At 36.8% G+C, this 18,230-nt stretch overlaps 3 protein-coding genes across 4 annotated transcripts; all 3 read left to right on the forward strand.

Moving 5' to 3' along the window:
* Positions 1-45: 45 nt before the first annotated feature.
* Positions 46-3,864, forward strand: LOC120273509 (uncharacterized protein YKR070W). Its single transcript, XM_039280143.1, has 12 exons — positions 46-323; positions 397-500; positions 630-665; positions 978-1,051; positions 1,630-1,670; positions 1,870-1,941; positions 2,068-2,269; positions 2,634-2,732; positions 2,910-2,977; positions 3,055-3,256; positions 3,319-3,405; positions 3,671-3,864. The coding sequence occupies exons 1-12, from the start codon at positions 217-219 to the stop codon at positions 3,722-3,724; spliced, it is 1,146 nt and encodes a 381-aa protein (XP_039136077.1). The 5' UTR covers positions 46-216; the 3' UTR covers positions 3,725-3,864.
* Positions 3,865-4,621: 757 nt separating this feature from the next.
* On the forward strand, positions 4,622-7,165 carry LOC120273045 (50S ribosomal protein L10, chloroplastic-like). Its single transcript, XM_039279682.1, has 2 exons — positions 4,622-5,210; positions 6,858-7,165. Coding segments are annotated over exons 1-2 (546 nt in total). The 5' UTR covers positions 4,622-4,665; the 3' UTR covers positions 6,859-7,165.
* Positions 7,166-10,920: 3,755 nt separating this feature from the next.
* On the forward strand, positions 10,921-17,845 carry LOC120273335 (two-component response regulator-like PRR37). Of its 2 annotated transcripts, none has more exons than XM_039279955.1 (9): positions 10,921-11,142; positions 11,723-12,170; positions 13,947-14,108; positions 14,215-14,348; positions 14,508-14,669; positions 15,342-15,507; positions 15,609-16,053; positions 16,140-16,917; positions 17,504-17,845. In XM_039279955.1, exons 2-9 carry the CDS (start codon positions 11,831-11,833, stop codon positions 17,609-17,611), a joined length of 2,295 nt encoding a protein of 764 aa, XP_039135889.1. In that variant the 5' UTR covers positions 10,921-11,142; positions 11,723-11,830; the 3' UTR covers positions 17,612-17,845. The 2 variants fall into 2 exon arrangements, with proteins under 2 accessions (XP_039135889.1, XP_039135890.1); XM_039279956.1 differs by having other exon boundaries at positions 14,508-14,654.
* Positions 17,846-18,230: the final 385 nt, after the last annotated feature.

Genomic DNA, 18,230 nt, shown 5'->3' on the forward strand with positions numbered 1-18,230 from the left:
AAAAATCTAATATATATATATATATATATTTAATCACATTTAATATTATTTTATTATTATATATATATTTATTTATTTATTTATGAAGAATATAGTTCACACAATATCATTGTCGTCCATCTGCCTCGAGATCGGTGATCAGTTCTGGCGGCATTTATCAATGGAAAGGCGGGTAGAGATGATTGGCAACCGTGGCTTTGGGGTTGAAATCGAGAGATGAGATTTCGCTCCGTGTTCAGGGCGTCGAAGGTCGGGATCCAACGCCATTCGCAGCTGCAGCGCCTTCAGCGTTCCCACTCTCAGCATCAATCTCAATCCGCGAGGTTGTCTCTAACCCTTTCTCTCTGCGGATTTTTGGCTTCTCTGGCTGAGATTTCTTTGGTTAGTGTGTTGCAGACCTTCGTTTGGTATTGCGTTCGATATTGATGGTGTGATTCTTCGTGGCCATGATCCCATCGGAGGGTCTCCTCAGGCCTTGCGAAGACTCTACAACGATGATGGTATGTGTGAACTTTTGTTCGAGGATGATTTATTCATTCAGTCTATTGAATTATTTTTATTATTATTATTATTATTATTATTTTTTGTCTCTTACGACCCGTGATTTTGTTCCGTCAAATTCCTTGCAGGCACCTTGAAGATCCCCTATTTGTTCTTGACCAATGGTGAGCATACAGGAAATGTGAATAAACAGAGAGCTTGGAATAGATTATTAATTCCAATTAAGAGTTTTTATTTGCAATAAGCTAAAATCATCCTTGTCTTGCAGTGGCTTATTCTTTGAATGAGAGCCAAACACAATAATGGAATAGATAGCTTCTTTCTTAATCTTGCTCCACCTTATTCTTCCGTTTATCTTAATCCTACCGCACCCTTGTAGTAAAGTGTTTTTTTGTCGTATTTCAATTTCTATGAGAAAAAGTTGTGCATTTACTATGTTTCTTTGAAATAACTTGTGGCATTCTTTTTTAAAAAAGGAGGTGGTGTTCCGGAATCTGCACGGGCTGTTGAGTTAAGTGGATTATTGGGAGTTAAAATTTTAGCTCAGCAGGTGAGGATTTTATAGTTTACTATGGTTGCATGTTGTTGTACAATAAACTTCCAGTATATACATTTTAAAGGTGGTTAGTTTGAATATTTGCAAATGTTTTTGGTATGGTGACCTTGAAACTGACAAGAGGCACCTTGTCTATTTTCAAGAGCAGATTTAGTTCAAAGCTTGCCATGGGATGAGAGACACTTATATCTGAACTTGTACCTTTTTATGATGGTTATATGGCTAGTCGTTCTATGGTCAAATAGACGTAACAAGAGCCTGACCATTCATGATGCTAGAGATGCTTCGTTTGATTGCTTTTCAAGACCAAACTTGAAAAAGAACTAAACTTTGGTGTTCAAGTTATTTGTACAAGAAATGCAAGTTAAGAAGTATTTATCTTGTGTCTCTTGGATACGTGTGTAACAATCATGCCATGAAGCGTTCTTTTCCATTTCATTATATTTTTGCTGGTCCTTGCATCTACAGTCCTAAACTAGATGTATCTATCATACACTCCCCTCTGATGCTTTAATTGAGTTTTATCTGTTTTAGTTCCTAATGTATACTGCATTTGTTTGAATGTCTCACAGATTCTGCAGGGGCATTCGCCTTTTAGACGTCTTGTGCAAAGGTATTATGATTGTGAGCACTGGCTACATATTTGACTGCTTATGATGAATTATTGACAAAGCCAAAATGATCAACATATCACATTCAAATCTTGCATCAGTAACCTTCCTTTCTTTTACATAAATTATTAAGCTGTCCCTTGTTTGGAACCTATTACGTTTTGTCTTCATGTCATTTTGTTTGGTGTGTGCTTGTGCCAGATTTGAAAATGATCTAATTGTTGCTGCTGGTAAAGGAGAGCCTGCTCAAGTGATGTCAGAATATGGTTTTAAGTAAGTCCAAGGAATTGTTGGTTTTCGTTTGTCACAATGTGGTTCTGTGGTGTGGCTGCCTAAATTATTGCTCGGGCAGCCCTTAGTTTATGTTGTTTTTCTTACAACACTTGTCTTTATTTGCAGAAAAGTTCTTTCCATAGATGAGTATGCTTCTTACTTTGATGACATTGATCCCTTATCTTCATACAAGGCTTGGAAAGTTGAGCAAGCTTACAGAATAGATGAGGACTCTAAGAAATCACAGCCAAGATATGATGTGCACTCAGAAATAGTGAAAGGAGTGTTCGTTGTTAGTGATCCTGTTGACTGGGGAAGGGATATTCAGGTACATAACTTACATGGTTATATGTGTTCTTTTGCAATTTTTTTTTTATTGCAGTGCTCACAGTATGCTTCAATTGGCCTGGTACCGTGTGACTGACGCTTGGCATATCACTTTAAGCCACATGTTGTGTTTGATCTTACATAGTGAAGCTTTCCATCTAAATATTAGATGTTCTTTGTGCATATTTCTCAGTTGGTTATGTTCACATTAAAAGTGATCTTTTACATAATTTTTCTATAACATGACATTTATTTTGTGGTCTATAACTATTCAACAACCAACACTTGGTCCATGCCCACTGTAAATTGGGATCACCTGTTGCCTGCCTCAGGCAAAGTTTTAAATGAATGGCCCACTTCTGCAGGTGCTCTGTGATATTTTGGGATTTGGTGGCCTGCCCGTGAAAGGAAGAGGTCATCAACAACCACCTTTATTCTTTGCATCTGATGATCTTGAATACCAGGTAAGTTTAGGCTTGACATTTGAAATCTCATCCCTCATCAAGTTTCCTTTGATGTTTGTAATTTCATGGGAATACTGGACATGCTCATAACTTGTTGGCTGGTCTACTTCCAGGACTCTAGTTTCTAGTCCCTCTTTGAAGTTATGGTGACTGATTTTTATGTGAATGCCAAGGCAGGCTAAGTTTCCTTCTGAGCGTCTTGGAATGGGTGCTTTCAGGATTGCGTTAGAGTCTGTTTTCAATAGGTGAATAGACTTTCCAGTTCTGCCTTTCGTCTGTTTTCTAATCGACTAGTGGACTCATACTCAGTCTAAATGTGCAGAACTCATGATGATCCTCTAGAATATACATCCTTCGGGAAACCGAACCCATTTGTATTTGAAAATGCAGAGGCAACTCTCAAACAATTTCTGTTGAATATTCACCACAACCAGCTTACTACTAATGAAGCGCAAGCACACTCATTCAGTAAAATTTATATGATTGGTGATAACCCTTCAGTAGACATCAAAGGTGCCAGAGAGGTTTGTCTCTGCAGAACCTTATCTTAGATATGTTCACTTTGCTGAACCCAATTTACTTCCAGGCAGGACATCCTTGGTTTTCCGTTCTTACAAAGACTGGAGTTTTCAAGGGTGGTGAAGATAACCATCCAGACCACCCTGCTGATCTGGTATCTGCAATAATGCACAATATCTTTGCATGCAAAGATACACAAACTCAACTTTTTAGTTTTTGCTGTCATTTATAATTTTATAATAAGCATTTGTTGTTAAGAAATTTGTTCTTGATGGATTTGGTTGTGTTGTACATATTCCCACTTATTTGTTCACTCTCATTCCTGAATTCTTGCAATCTTTTTTCAATTTTCTTTTATTGGAATGAGTAATGACCTGCCTCCAACTACATGATTTATTGGTTTTCTTTTGATTGTGCAGGTTGTTGACACTGTTGAGGAAGCTGTTGATTATATTTTGAGAAGAGAGTGTTGAAGGCTCTTCCTGCTATTGAGGTTTTTTTTTTGTTTTGGTAACAACCCGAAAAGATTAATAAATTGCATCTTGTTTAGATGAATGATGCAAACTGAAACAATTTTCCAAAGGACAACTGGTTACATATTTTTTCAGAATTCTTTAATGGACCGCACTCTTGGAGAGATACACCTGATATTTTATAGCAGCATGACTAATTAATTGTGCCTATTTTTAAAATTACTATCCCAAAATCAAATCATTCAATAGTATGTTCATTTTTTTTTCCCGGGTTTTTGGAAAACAATAACATGATTGTTAGCTTTTGTTTTCCGTTTTCTTAAACTGTAGAAATGTATTTATCAAGTTAAGCCGTTTTTATTTCTTTGGTAAAACTTTTTGTTCTTTAATCAATGTTGTCTTTCTCTGTAACCAAACTTCTATTTTTTTAAATTAAAAGATTTATGTTATATTTTAAAAAATTTCAAAAAATCAGAGTACAATAATACACAAGGTTTTAGTAATATTTTTATTTCTTTCTATTATATATATATACACACACGTTGATATTAATCAACTATCCAAAAAACCATATAATAGGAATTTGCATATATATATATATATATATGTATGTATATAGGAAAAAAAATAAATCATATTTACAATGACGTAATCATGTAAAATACCCATTTTTCAAGGTGTAGATATACCAGACTAATTTACATTATACACAAATAATCCAGTGTACAGATATATTATTTGCAGTGATTTAATATAGAAATAAAAATAAAAATATTTTAAATTTTTTTTTAAAAAGAGAATGTTAAAAATATTTTCCAATTGCACACCGTTCAATTATAACCATTTATAAATAAATAAATAAATAAATAAATAAATAAATAAAAATTTTACCATCACTCTCGCTCAAAACCCTTCTTTAGCTTCCCCTTCGATCTCCATCAATGGCCTCCTCCGCCGTTCCCTCGATCCGCGCCGCCATCCGCCGGACCAGGGCGGAGGCAGTGCGCCGGCAACTGGAGGGATGCCATCTCGTGGCCGGAATCTGGTACAATGGACTCACCGTCCGGCAGCTCCAGGATCTCCGCGGCGCCCTCCCTCCCACTGCTCGCCTCCTCGTCGCTAAGAACACCGTTCTTGCCAACGTCTTAGCGAACACCCCTTGGTCCAAGCTAAACCCTTGCATGCGCGGCGCCAACGCCTGGCTCTTCGTCCACACCGATGAGATCCCCGGTGCCCTCAAAGCCTGCCGTGATTTCCAGCGCAGGACGGGGCTTTTGCTGAATGATTTCGTTGGGGCAGTGTTCGAAGGGGAGGTATATGGTCCTGAGGAGTTCCAGGCCCTTGAGACCATGCCGACGAAGGAGGAGGTGTACTCTTATCTATTGGGGTGTCTTCGTGTGCCTGCGATCAATTTGCTTAGCACGCTGCAAGCTGAGGACATGGGTCTCCTTCCCAGTTCCACTGGAGAAGAAGCTACACAATCATAGTGAGTTTTCTTTTCGTTTTGAGATTTAGTAATGACAAATTGGGCATTTCTTTCTCAAAGATACATGCTTGACATTCTAAGCATCACAAGCTTGGGTATATTGGTTTATAAGATTGCATATTCAATTATATGCTAATGGAAATGTGGCAACTTCTCTTGGTTAATTGGAGTATGTTTACATGTTTAGAAGTTCATGGAGGTAATAAACTAATAATTGAATTGTTGCTAGCCTCATTTATAGTCCTGGTTCTTTTCTTAATGGATTCATAGGCTTGCTGAATTTGATAACAGTGTGAGGAATGAATTTGATGAAACTTAGATAACTATAATGCTAACAGGTAACAATCAAATGATGGGTGCTTATATACTTGCATTTCCTTACACTTAGGCTAAGATTGATAGAAATGATTCTTGACTCATATCCATTTGGTGTGGTGAATATTAAGCCAGGAAGGAAATACCTTTATCCTGAGGAGTTGTTTGTTAGCTTATACTTCATGTTAGCCTTTGAAGTGATGTTTATGTGAGCATCACAAGCTTGGGTGTAGTGGTCATGTTCAATTTATATGTTAAATTGGATTAACGACAAGGTCTGTCGGTTAATTTGGTTAATGAGAAGTTCATGTACGTAATGACAGTATTGTTGCTAGTTAGATCTATACTCTTGATTTTGTTATCTTTGAAGCATAGACTTGCTTCAATTATGTTTAGATTTTGCTTTTAATTACTGTGGATTTAGTTGTGACTTGTTAGTTTTACTGAGATTATTTTAACCTTAACATGTGATAATGGATGCTTCCTTGTTTTTCCTTATTCTCTTACACCCTAGCGAGTAACTAGCGAGTAATGAATATGAAGTTAGCGATGAATTACATTTGTCCTGAAGTGTTCTTTTAGCAGTTACTGCCTTATATTTTTAGCCTGGTAGTGATGTTTACATAAGGTGGATCAGTCTTATTCCCCAATCATACCTCTGGCTGTATTTACTCAATAACCAAAACTTCCAAGAGAAGCAAGTACACAAATGAATTCTACACGCATTTGTATCTGATCCAGCCATGATTCCAAGAGAGCATTGTTATGACATTATCTCATGAATAGTGTAATAGTTTGGTGATTGATTTTCCCAACTCAAAATCATTGATGATTTGTTGATGAATCTTTAGTTTTGTTCTGTTTGTTTGACTAAGTCCTAACTGGGTACTTGTTTTCTTTGTTGATGGTATCAATGGCAGAAAAAAATTTATATGTGTTGGACAAATGTAACTCTGGCTTAGCGAAGTTGGTTCACATCACTTTACTTCCATGCTATCTGAACTTCCTTTAGAATAGTTCCAATATGTAATTGGATTTGCCGTGTTAGAAGTATTTCTTCATCGAAATTCATATGCTTCTTTTGTTCTCTTTCTTTCAAGTTTATTTTCGTTAATTGGTTAGCACATGCCCATGCTCTAGTCATTTCGGCATTCAGGGTTTTGCGATTATATTTGGGACTTGAGAACCATCACTATAATAATTTGAGCTTTGAAGAACAGCTTGTGAGCCATGTTGACCTTTTGCATTTTATGTCTCATAACTTCTAATCTCTGCTTTTTTTGGTATTCTACCTTAATGATGAATCTAATTATGTTTTTCGGCTGGCCTCAGATTGATGATTATTTTCGACAACAACCCACGACAATTGTTCTTCTCATCAAACAAGTTGGGATAATGTTTCTGCCTTGTAATGATATGCTCATCAAAATTTTGGAGAATGAGAACCCATGTTTCTCTTTACATGTTTAAACCAATCTTAGTTATGCTTCTGTCCATTAATTGGTCTCTTTTCAGGCCATTGAAGCATGTAATCCATTAAATTCTTCATTACTTGAACCATCTTGAGTTAGCTCTCTTGTGTGACTAAATTTCTCAAATGATTGATTTACCAGGACAATGTTTGCTACTATTTTATTGAATTAAAATAACTGCAATGTCATAATTATTTCTTCTAGATTATGAATTCGCATGGTTAACATATCACTGAAAGATAAAATTTCTTATATTGACACTGTGACAGCATAGGACAGTAGGACACCGACACTGACACTGCTATAAAAAATATCATTTATTTATATAAAATATTATTATAAATATAAATTTATATATTTTTCATGTAATATATATTATATATTTACTTATAGATTAATTTGGTGATTTTGTGTATTGGGTAGTAATTAGGAAACATATATGAGTAATTTAGAAAAATCATTCATAAAGCGCATAAGTGTCGGCCAGTGTCCATAGTCATGCCAAGCCTCCAGACGCGATTATGGTTCATTTCCCCTTGTTCTGGAACTAGAGAATACATTGGTTCCAGTTTATTATATTTTGACACGTGTCTTATGTGATGTTATTATATATTTTTTATTGTGATTGGGGACACGTATTAGATTTTAATAGGCTGAAACTAGAGTATTTCCTGGTTCTATCACCAGGGGAGATGAGTTCCCTCTAGACTGTACGTGCTTCATAGATTATCACATATTCTTATGTAGCATATGCTTTTAACTGAGGATTCAAGAGTGTAAAAAACCCTTAAAAGTAAATTTTGGTGCTAATTCTCCTCTAATTACTTTTCTTAACTATCATTTTGCTTATCTTCAAAGTCTCTAATGTTTTATGGGGTAATTTTTTTGGTGGGGTACCTTATTATGCCCATGCTTCATTTTGAGCACCTTTGTTCAATTTGTATCAAAATGAGTACTTTATTTTAATTTGCTTTCACAGGGAGGGCACTGGGGCTATTCCGGTGATTAAATGCTGACATGTCCACCGGATATATGACGTGGAATCCTAATTTCCACTTGACTTGCCCACGTGGAAAGGCTACGTGGACAACTTATCCACGTCACCAAAAGAAAGCCACGTGGACGCTAGCCCCTTCTTCTCCCCTTGTACTTCTTCGCCTTCTTTTACATTCGCAGAAAGAACAGAGTTCCCCTTTTTCTTCTTCTTCTTCTTCTTCTTCTTCCCTGAGAAAGCAGAGATATCATTTCTCCACCACTGAGACTTGTTTGCCATAACCATGATTCCAGCCAAAGTTCTCAAAAAGAAAGCACAATTACCCTGGAAACCAAGTTATAGAGGCATATGTGTCTCTCTCTTTCTTCTAAAGCTTGCCACATTCTCAAGTTCTCAACCACGTCCTCATTTTCCATATATTTCATCCTTCCAACCCTTCATTAATTCCTCTTCATCTTCTCCATTATTTCACACACACACACACACAAGTCTTCATCTTCTCATCTTCATTGATTTTCATCTTCATCTTGTTGATGGACTGTAGTTTAGAAGAAGAAAGGCAAAACACATGGAGGAAAAGCAAGGAGTATTGTTCCTCTTCTGAGTTTGAGTTATGGATAGTAAACAACTCTTCTATGTTGGAACCCAACCTTCTCACCATGGATGAGCTTGTTCTTCTTCCTCCTCTTCACCATGGATGGTAAACAACCCTTCTATGAAGAAAAAGCAAGGAGTATTGTTCTTCTTCCTCTTCACATTCTCTCCTTCCATCCCCTACCACTACCACCACCCTCTGATTATGCCCCTCCATCCTCTCCATACCTAGCTCCTCCGCATCCTCTCCTTCCTCTTCAAAATGATGAAAAGACATCTTCAGAGTGTCCGATAAGAAGTCAGATGACAAGAAAGACAAAAAATCCAGCTCCAGCTTTGGTGGTGGTGTCAACACCGAGCTCAACATCTATATATGTCCTTTCTCCTGTAGAAACTCCGTCGGCACCGCCAGATCTAGTAGAATAAAGTTGACCTCCATGACTCACAAGTCTAGCGGCGCTCTTTGCTCACGGAGCAACTTCGCTAGCCTAAAATGGACCGCCAGCCTTGTTGGGGGAAAAGAAGAAGAAGAAGAAGAAGAAGAAGAAGTAGAAGAAGAAGAAGAAGAAGAAGGGGCTCATCCACGTGTCCTTCTTTTGGTGGCATGGATAAGTTGTCCACGTGGCTTTTCCACTTGTGCAAGTCAAGTGAAAATTAGTATTCCATGTCAGATCTCCGATAGACACGTCAACATTTAATCACCGGAATAGCCCCATTGCCTTCCTGTGAAAGTAAATTAAATTAAAGTACTCATTTTGATATGAATTGAAAAAAAATGCTCAAAATGAAGCACGGGCATAATAAAGTACCCCACCAAAAAAATTACCCATGTTTTATGATATATTTCTTGCCTAACCTTTCCTTTTGCAGCTACTTATTATATTATATATAAAAGCACAACACCGGCAAGCCATTGAGCATGCTACATTTTGCATTCTAGTACTTATATAATGATGTTAATTTGACACGGTTGACAACCAAGTTAATTAATTTTTTAATCAATGTTTATTATGCGTTTGATGTAAGCTAATCTCTTTGCATCTATTGGTAGTACTAAAGAAACTTCTGAATATCCAGCATGCCAAAGTGTTTCTAGTCCATTCGTTCCAGAAACTTCCTCCGCCACTGCCTTTGGAGATATTTATCAAGCTTTCTGAGCTGTATTTTTGGACATTATATGGTGTGGAGATGACAAAGGACAAGTATGTATGGGCAAAAATATAAAAATAATACAATGATAATAAATATCAATTAACATAAAATAAAATGACTTTGTTTATTTTGTTTGTTTTTATTTTATATGTGCCTTACCTAAATATTAATAATAGGTTTATTTTATTTGCCCACTTTCGTAAAAGTTTTGTTGGATTATATTTTGAATTACTCCCTCCGTTCTTTTTTTTTATCATTTGTTGCAAATACATGTTTTTTTTATTTATTATTTTTAACATAAAAAAATATTTTTTATTATTATTATTTAAAATTACTCTTAACACAATATGAAGATATAAAATAGAGATAATTTTGAAAAAAATTACTATTTTTTATAAATTTTTTTGAAATAACTAAATTTTTTAGTATGTGAAATTCGGTTTACCACACACATAAAAATAAAAAGAGAGAATTCAATATAATATAATATAATATAATATAATATAATATTTTAAAAAAATTATATATTTTAAAAGTTGTATATTAATGATGATTTAATCTATTAACACTGCTAGTCTCTTCATATATGCATTGAAAAAAAAATTTCTAAATTTTTTTAAATTTAGAAAAAAAAAATTTAAATGGAATCATATATGCATTGAAGAGATGTTAATTTTTTTTCTAAAAATAATGAGACAAAATAAGACAAATATAGAAAATACGAGAGAGTGAGAGTGATTATAAATTTTTCCAAAAATCAATAATATGAGAAATGAGACAAAACAAGGTAATTAAAGAAAATTTCCGTACTAGAACGGCGTCAAGCCTCCGTCAAAAGATTCTGAAACAGTCTCTTAAAAAAATTCTCAAAAAAATTCCCAAAAAAATACAAAAATACAAAAGTGGTCCCACATAGTCAACAGGAACCAGCCACGTGTCCCAATTACCTCAAGTGGACCCATCTAAACCATTCAGGCGCTCCTAGTTTTTGATCCACCGGTACAGCTGGCCCCGGCTCCATTGGGCCCCACCTTCTTCGCCACGTCAGCGCATCCCCATTTCGGATCCGGGCGCGCATTGTGCACCGCCACTATTGCCACGTCATCCCATGTCTTTTACCATTCTACCCCTCTACCTCTACTCTTATATATTCTCTCTCCTCACCCATCCCTGGCATTTTCTCTCTCTTATCTCTTTCTCTCTCATCAGTTTAAGCTTTTATTTTTATTTTTTTTTTCTCTCCATTTTCTAACAAGAAAAAGATATCGCCATTCTTTGCGTTTACTCTTGAGCTTCGATCGATTACTCGTTGGAGAAGATGTGAACCATTGCGTTACCGATGTTCTTCATTTCTTGTTCTCCGGATCAGAGCTCCGAATCGGTTGTTTTTCTGGGTTTTGGAGAGGTATTTGGGTTTGGGTTTCCATTCTCTCTTGGATTTTTATTAGGGATTTGTGTTTTTGTGCTCTGAGTTTCTTTGATTTGTTATTCTTCTTCTTCTTCTTCTTCTTTAGATCAGAGCTCTGAAGGGGGTGGTGTTCTTTGGGGTTTTGGAGGTGTATGGTTGCATTTTGTCTTGTTTTTTTAAGGATATGTGTTTTTATTATGCTTTGCGGTTATGGTGTTCTTGATTTTGTTTTTCTTCTTTAGATCAGAGCTCTGAAATGGATTTTCTGGTACATGGTTTCATATTCTCTTAGATTTTTCTTGGGGTTTTGTGTTTTGATGATTTAGTTGAGTTCTTGTTGATGTTCTTGTGGTGAAAGTTTGTTTTTTTTCTTCTTGTTTTGGGGATGAAGTTCTATGAGTTGGTTTGCTCTTGTTTTTTTCTGTGGATATTCAGATTCTTGTTATTGTTCCTATGTGGTTTCTTTTTCTTGTTAATGAATGTCTGTGGTTTGAAAATGATTTTCAGCTTGTTATGAAAATCTTGATCCTTAGGGTTTTGATAGTGTTGTATCTGTTTCTTATGTGGTATGGAACAGAGATGTGGTGCTCCTGACAGTAGTAGTGATGTTTGGGCTGTGTATTTTGAACATGGAACCCTTGTCAGCAATATCCTTTCTCATTGTTAGCCTTTTGGAGTCTGGCTGATGGGAAACAACAATCAAATGAATTCTAATGGGGCTGGAGAAGAAGCCCCCATGGAAGCTAACCAAGAAATGCATGATGAGCCCAAGGATATCAGAGGTATTGATCTGGAGAGGCAGGGTATTTTAGAAGAAGATGAGACCAAGATAAATGATTCTGCTAAATATGTCAAAGATTTTCCTAAAGGAGATATTGCGCAGCCACAGCAGCCTCCACTTCTGGGACCCATTGTTCACTGGGAGAGATTTCTTCCTGTGAGATCCCTCAATGTCTTGCTTGTGGAAAGTGATGATTCAACCCGCCAACTGGTCAGTGCCTTACTTCGTAACTGTAGCTATGAAGGTAAGTCATTTGGTCTTGTCTTGACACTTGCACATTATAGTAAGCTCTCCGGAATGATTGTTTTTGAGAATGAGCTTGCTACAAGTAGGTATCCAAAAATTGAGTTATCTACTCATGTGTGCACAGATAAAGCTCTAAACTGCAATAACTATTGCTGTTATATTATTCCAGCACTCTGCCATAGTTGGCTTGGTGTCTTTGCATGTAAATAATTTGTCATAATTATATGTTTCTTATTGTTTGCCTCTGTTGGATTGAGATTTTTCCGAAAGGTAGATATTTCTCCAGGTATTACTTGATAAAAATTAAAAACAAAAAAATAAGAGATCGGTGAACACGATTAGTCTGATCTGGCCATGAATTAGGAGGTACCAGGGCTCATCATTGCTTTTTATTGTTTGACTTCGCTTACTCCAAATTTTCCCTGCTGGTTTTTTGAGGAGGAAATAAACTACTAGTTTTGTGGTATAGTTTTCTTGATACAGGAGTTGGAAAAACTATATGGGAGTAATTTGCTTGACGATACATGCATCTAATGCTGCAGAAGGAATTCCTAAATTTAAGATATTGTAATGTAAACCTAATTTGATCCTCTTATCGTTTTATGACAATTTGATTTCTTGAGTATAGTGCTTTCGTCATATGAAGAAGTTGAAAAGCTTGTGAAGAAAGATGGTCCAATTGAGGTAATGACAAGAACAAGATGATATTTGATTCCGTATGGTGCTTGTTTGTATCGACCCTTCTATTTTTTTATATTCCTTCCTCCCCTCACCCTTCTCCTTTCTTCTTCAGAAAGACAAAATTCTATAACTTGATTGTCTTGTGCCATACCCTACTCCAAACAAAGAATAAGGTTAGAAAATCCACTCCCTCTTTTGTAGAAAAGTATCATCACTTCTGCTTGGTTTTCAGCTTTGCTCCTTCACAAACAGAATTCTTCTGGCCATTGCTTCTCCTTCTAATGCAATTTCAATGAAGGATTGAGCTATGGGAGCAGACTGAGGCCTAATTGGTGTATTATCCAATTTTATTTGGCTATTTATTCTCTCTCTTTTCAAGTTTAGGAGTTTCATTTAATAGTATTGTTTAGTTGGAATCTTGGTTAAATGAATAACAATGGTAAGAAGTGAAGGTTTTGACACAAGTGGACTTTATAGTAGGTTTTTATTGTGGTGGAAACCATTGATTGCCACATAACAATGAAGTGATGTTCTGAATTCACATGGGCCATTAGAGAAGAATTAAGTGTTGAAAGATGAGGAACGACTCAAGGATAATATGAAATAAAAAAGCTAGAAATAAAATTTTCCTAGGTACAAACTTTCATCATTGGTTTATTTGTGCATGCCCTTTTATTGCCATGCAATTTCCTTTGCCTGGACTGCATGACCATATTTGTAGTGTTAAGTTCAGTTTGGCAATATACCTTTTTATATCTTTCGGGGGCTTTCTATGTTGGTGGGAAACCTGATTAATGGTTATGAAAATGCAGATGACTTGCCATGATAAAATATTAACAGGAAAAGCATAATTCTTTGCTTGTAATGTGTATTTAATAGCCTGGTGTTACGAGTCTGGATTCCTGTCAACAGTTTTCTCAAATTTTGGCAATAACTACATGCTTTTCTTGAGAATCCAATATGCTGATTTTGTGAATGTATGGATGCAATGGCCCTTGTTTGGTTGTTCAATGCCTGCTAAGGAACTATTATATCAACTGTTGGTTAGGTAATTGCTTCCTTCTCTATCTGATTTATATATTCTTCTTGGCAGTTACTGCTGCAGCTGATGCATTCCAAGCTTGGAGAATCTTAGAAGATTTGACTAATCGAGTTGATCTAATACTGACTGAGGTGAATATACCGGGCTTATCTGGAATTGGTCTACTTTGCAAGATCATGAGTCATAGAATGTGCAAGAATATTCCTGTGATTAGTGAGTTTATCTCTTACATCACTTTTTAGAATCAACCATTCAAATGAGGTTTCTTTTCTGATTATTTTAGTCTGATACTTCTTCTCTTACGCTTGAATGCATGCAGTGATGTCATCAAATGATTCAGTGGGCACTGTCTTTAAATGTTTATCTAAAGGTGCAGTTGACTTTTTAGTGAAGCCTATCCGGAAGAACGAGCTTAAAAACCTTTGGCAGCATGTTTGGAGGAGATGCCACAGTGTGAGTTGCAATTTTTTTGGTGTGTGCTCTGCTTAGGTTCTTTTATGATTAATGCAATCTAAGGACTCCTGTTTCTCAGAATATTCTCTATTAAATTTATTTTATACTCTTAATTGCTTATATTTTTCCTAATAACTTTGTTATTTTGTTTTCTCGCAGTCAAGTGGTAGTGGAAGTGAAAGTGGCATACAACACCAAAAGTCTATCAAGTCAAAGAGTCCTGTTGATTCTGATGATAATACTGACAGCAATGATGAGGATGATAATGGTAGCTTTGGGCAGAATTTAAGGGATGGAAGTGATAATGTGAGTGGAACCCAGGTAAATGACAGCTTATGCTGCAGATTTGACTCAGCTTAGGTTTCAATAGTCCCACTTTCTAGTGGCAATGGAATAGCATGCAGCATATAGGACTGAATTCCCATGAAACTTAATGGATTTATGATTTTGAAGCAAAACTTATTTTGATCTTAGAACTTTGAGATTTCAGACACTTGCATTGTATGACATTCACTTGTATTGTTCGTGAATAGACTGTTCATTTCCCATTCACAGTTTTGACCTTTTTCTTAAATGAACAGTTTCTTTCCGCCAAAGTTATATTTATGCTAATGAACTGTGTCTTCTCATTTCTTTGTAATAAATAGTTTGAGATAGAAATGGTAAGTTATCAACTTAACTTGAACTCAACCTACCATGCACCTATGACTTCGTTACATATCCTACTAATAGATCGATGAAAGCAGAAGGATGTTCATCACATTGCTATTCTGGCTTGATGTTAGATGTTGAATCACTCCTTTGTTCTTGGATCAACTTCTCAACTGCATTCGTGCAGAGTTAGAAGTAATTGAGTTGCACAAATGATATCTGTTGGTTTAGTTCTCTTGTTCAGTAATTGCATTGAGTAAAGCAGTACAATCGTCCTAGTTCTTGAGAGTCAGAAGCATGATCTTAAACTGGATGTCAAATAGCATTGTCTTTGATTTGCAGAGTTCTTGGACAAAGCATGCAGTTGAAGATGATAGTCCTCAACAAATGTCTCCATCAGATCCTTTGGCAGATCCGTATGATAGTACTTGTGCACAGGTCATTCACTCCAAGCAAGGCATGCCCAAGTCTACCAACCAAGGGTGTCAAGAACAAAGGGAAGCTGCTGGTACGACAATGTTGCATTATTTTGACATCTGTTATTTGTGCCTATTAATTCATTTGCTGAACAATTTTAGAATATATGCTGTTTTATGATTTGCTTTCCAGACAAAAATTCCTCAGGAAAAGACCTGGAAAAGGGGGCACCTCAGAATCCTGATGGAGAACGGATTCCTTATTCAACTGAAAAAGCCTCTAGTGTGACAGGTGCAAGCATGGAAAGATTGCCTGAATGCAATCCAAAGGTAGAAATGAATGAGAACGTAATGTTTGAGAATGTACCAGGACGAGAGAGCAGCAATGCTTCTTGTGGACCAGTTACGCCAGTTGCTGGTCTAATTGGTGGGATTGCTGATAATTGTGAGTCACGCCTCGCAAACAGACTTCCTGATACTCCTGATGGCTTCTCCAAAATCTCAAAATGCAAGGATAAAGCTAATGAACATTCCAAGGAGTTGCCTACTCTTGAGCTGAGTTTGAAGAGGTTAAGATCAAGTGGTGATGTTGATGATCACAATATTTTGCGACATTCAGATCTTTCGGCATTCTCAAGGTGTGAAATGTGTATTTGTACAAACTTCTATTATTTATTTTTGAAGTGCAGACTTTAGATTATTCCCAAACTCTATTTTGATGCAGATATAATAGTCCCAACTCTCAAACTCCTAGGGGACGTGGTGCTAGTTCTTCTAACCCACATGATACCTCAGAGGAGATAAAGTCAGAATCTACATATAGCATGTTAAATACTGTCGCTTTGAAACAAGGTTCAAATGGCAGTAGTAATAACAATGACATGGGTTCCACTACTAAGGATGCATTCACCAAGCTGCCAGCACATAAGGAAAAGATCGCCTCCACAGCAGCAGCCAAGACCATTTACCCCTCAACCTTACACCACACCCCACATCGGCCTTCCTCTAATCAGCCACCAATCCAGGAAAAAGTTGATGATGTGGCTGCACAAGCAATGGCAGGACAGGTAAGGGGTGTACAACATGAGATCCAGGTGCAGCATCACCATCACCATTATCATCACCATCACCACCATCTTCACAGCAGGCAGGAGCAGCAACCGGTGCCTCCGTCTGATCGTGATGACATATCTCTCAATAACATGGTGACAACTGCCCCGCAATGTGGGTCATCAAATATGTTTCCTGGATCGATGGAGATCAATGCAATGAACTATAGTCTAAATGGGAGTGCATCAGGCAGTAATCATATGAGCAATGGTCATAATGGAAATAGTAAAGCTGTAAATGCTGGAGTGAAGAATATGGATTGTGATGCTGGTGTTGCAGCAAATGGTGAGGCTGGAGGCACCAGTTTAGTTGATCAGAATAGGTTCTCACAGAGAGAAGTGGCATTGAACAAATTCCGTCAGAAAAGGAAAGAAAGGAACTTTGGAAAGAAGGTAACTGGCTTTCAATGTCATGATATCTCTAGTATCATATTTTATGAAATTACACAGTTAACTAGATATGTGCAACATACTAGGGCAGTATTGAGTAAATGAGTTACTATTACATTAAGGTTGCCATCACTTGTGTCCTTCATCCGTGCATTTTTTGGAATTTATTAGCTTGCACAAATGCATAAAAAAATCATCATTCATCATCATAGGATTGACAGCAAAAACTAGGTACAATTACCTATTAGCAACATTCTGAAGGTGCCATAATTAGGGGTGATGAGGAATGGGGCCGAGTTCGAACACCCCTGTTTGGGTTTGGATCAATCAGCTTGATTGAACCACTCTCAGGCTTGGCATTTAGCTTAAGCTTAGTCCTGGCTTTTAAAATATAATCCTTAAAAAATTACATATTGCATATGTAATGTAGGATATAGTTATACATATAATATATTAAACGAGCTGGGCTCGAGAGCTTTCAGGCTCAAACACCTCGAACAAGCTTGAGTTCGTTTACTAAACTAGCCCAACTTTAAGCTCGAGCTCGATCTCGAAAGTATGAACCAAAAGTACTTGCTTTTGATTTCAGGTCCGATATCAAAGTCGGAAAAGGCTTGCAGAGCAAAGGCCACGTGTACGGGGACAATTTGTGCGGCGAACTACACATGAGCACACCAGTCGGGAAGGAAGCAGCTGACACTCGTCATGGTTATCTGGGTTCTCGAGCATTAGCAAGCTTGATATATACACTAGTACATAGAACCACCATGTTAATGGATTTCTTATCCACGAAGTAGCAAGACAATTGCTGTACTGGTTGTGAGCAAACTGAAATGGACTAAATATGATTGTACTTTAAAAATGTGTAATTTGAGCCTGTTGTTTACTACTACATGGACTACATTTGCTAATAAAATGGACTAAACTGTAATGAACTGTTTGTTCACGGTTCTATGGCTCTGGATTATCTGCTGTTCTTATATCATTGCAGATACTCCGAATTGTGACATCAGCAGGTACGAACCTTAACTAATGATCATGTGAACCTTCACCTTTTATTCATTCCCATGATTCTGTTCCCCAGATCTGCAGCTGGCCCCTCTTTATGCACAATTGAACTCAGTGCCTTCTGCAATGAGGTAATTTCAGTGTATTATTTATACATACATGTTCTTAGGCTTGTGACATACAGGATAATCAATCTGGTTTCTAATTAAACTTTCTAATCATGGGGCCTTATCTTAAGGTTATTTGTAAGCCTCTAGTTCTCTCACAGGTTCTTATCAGCCAACTATCAACAACCATTCGAGTACGAA

Source organism: Dioscorea cayenensis, chromosome 12 (assembly GCF_009730915.1).
Source record: "Dioscorea cayenensis subsp. rotundata cultivar TDr96_F1 chromosome 12, TDr96_F1_v2_PseudoChromosome.rev07_lg8_w22 25.fasta, whole genome shotgun sequence".
NCBI lineage: Eukaryota > Viridiplantae > Streptophyta > Magnoliopsida > Dioscoreales > Dioscoreaceae > Dioscorea > Dioscorea cayenensis.

Excerpts from the sequence above, each read along its gene's own strand:
- LOC120273335 (XM_039279955.1), top strand. The coding sequence starts at position 11,831 with ATGGGAAACAACAATCAAATGAATTCTAATGGGGCTGGAGAAGAAGCC. Across the intron at positions 14,109-14,214 it reads CAAGAATATTCCTGTGATTA|TGATGTCATCAAATGATTCA; the intron begins GTGAGTTTATCT and ends GAATGCATGCAG. Across the intron at positions 14,349-14,507 it reads TTTGGAGGAGATGCCACAGT|TCAAGTGGTAGTGGAAGTGA; the intron begins GTGAGTTGCAAT and ends GTTTTCTCGCAG.
- LOC120273045 (XM_039279682.1), top strand. The coding sequence starts at position 4,666 with ATGGCCTCCTCCGCCGTTCCCTCGATCCGCGCCGCCATCCGCCGGACC.
- LOC120273509 (XM_039280143.1), top strand. The coding sequence starts at position 217 with ATGAGATTTCGCTCCGTGTTCAGGGCGTCGAAGGTCGGGATCCAACGC. Across the intron at positions 324-396 it reads CATCAATCTCAATCCGCGAG|ACCTTCGTTTGGTATTGCGT; the intron begins GTTGTCTCTAAC and ends AGTGTGTTGCAG. Across the intron at positions 2,978-3,054 it reads TTAGAGTCTGTTTTCAATAG|AACTCATGATGATCCTCTAG; the intron begins GTGAATAGACTT and ends CTAAATGTGCAG.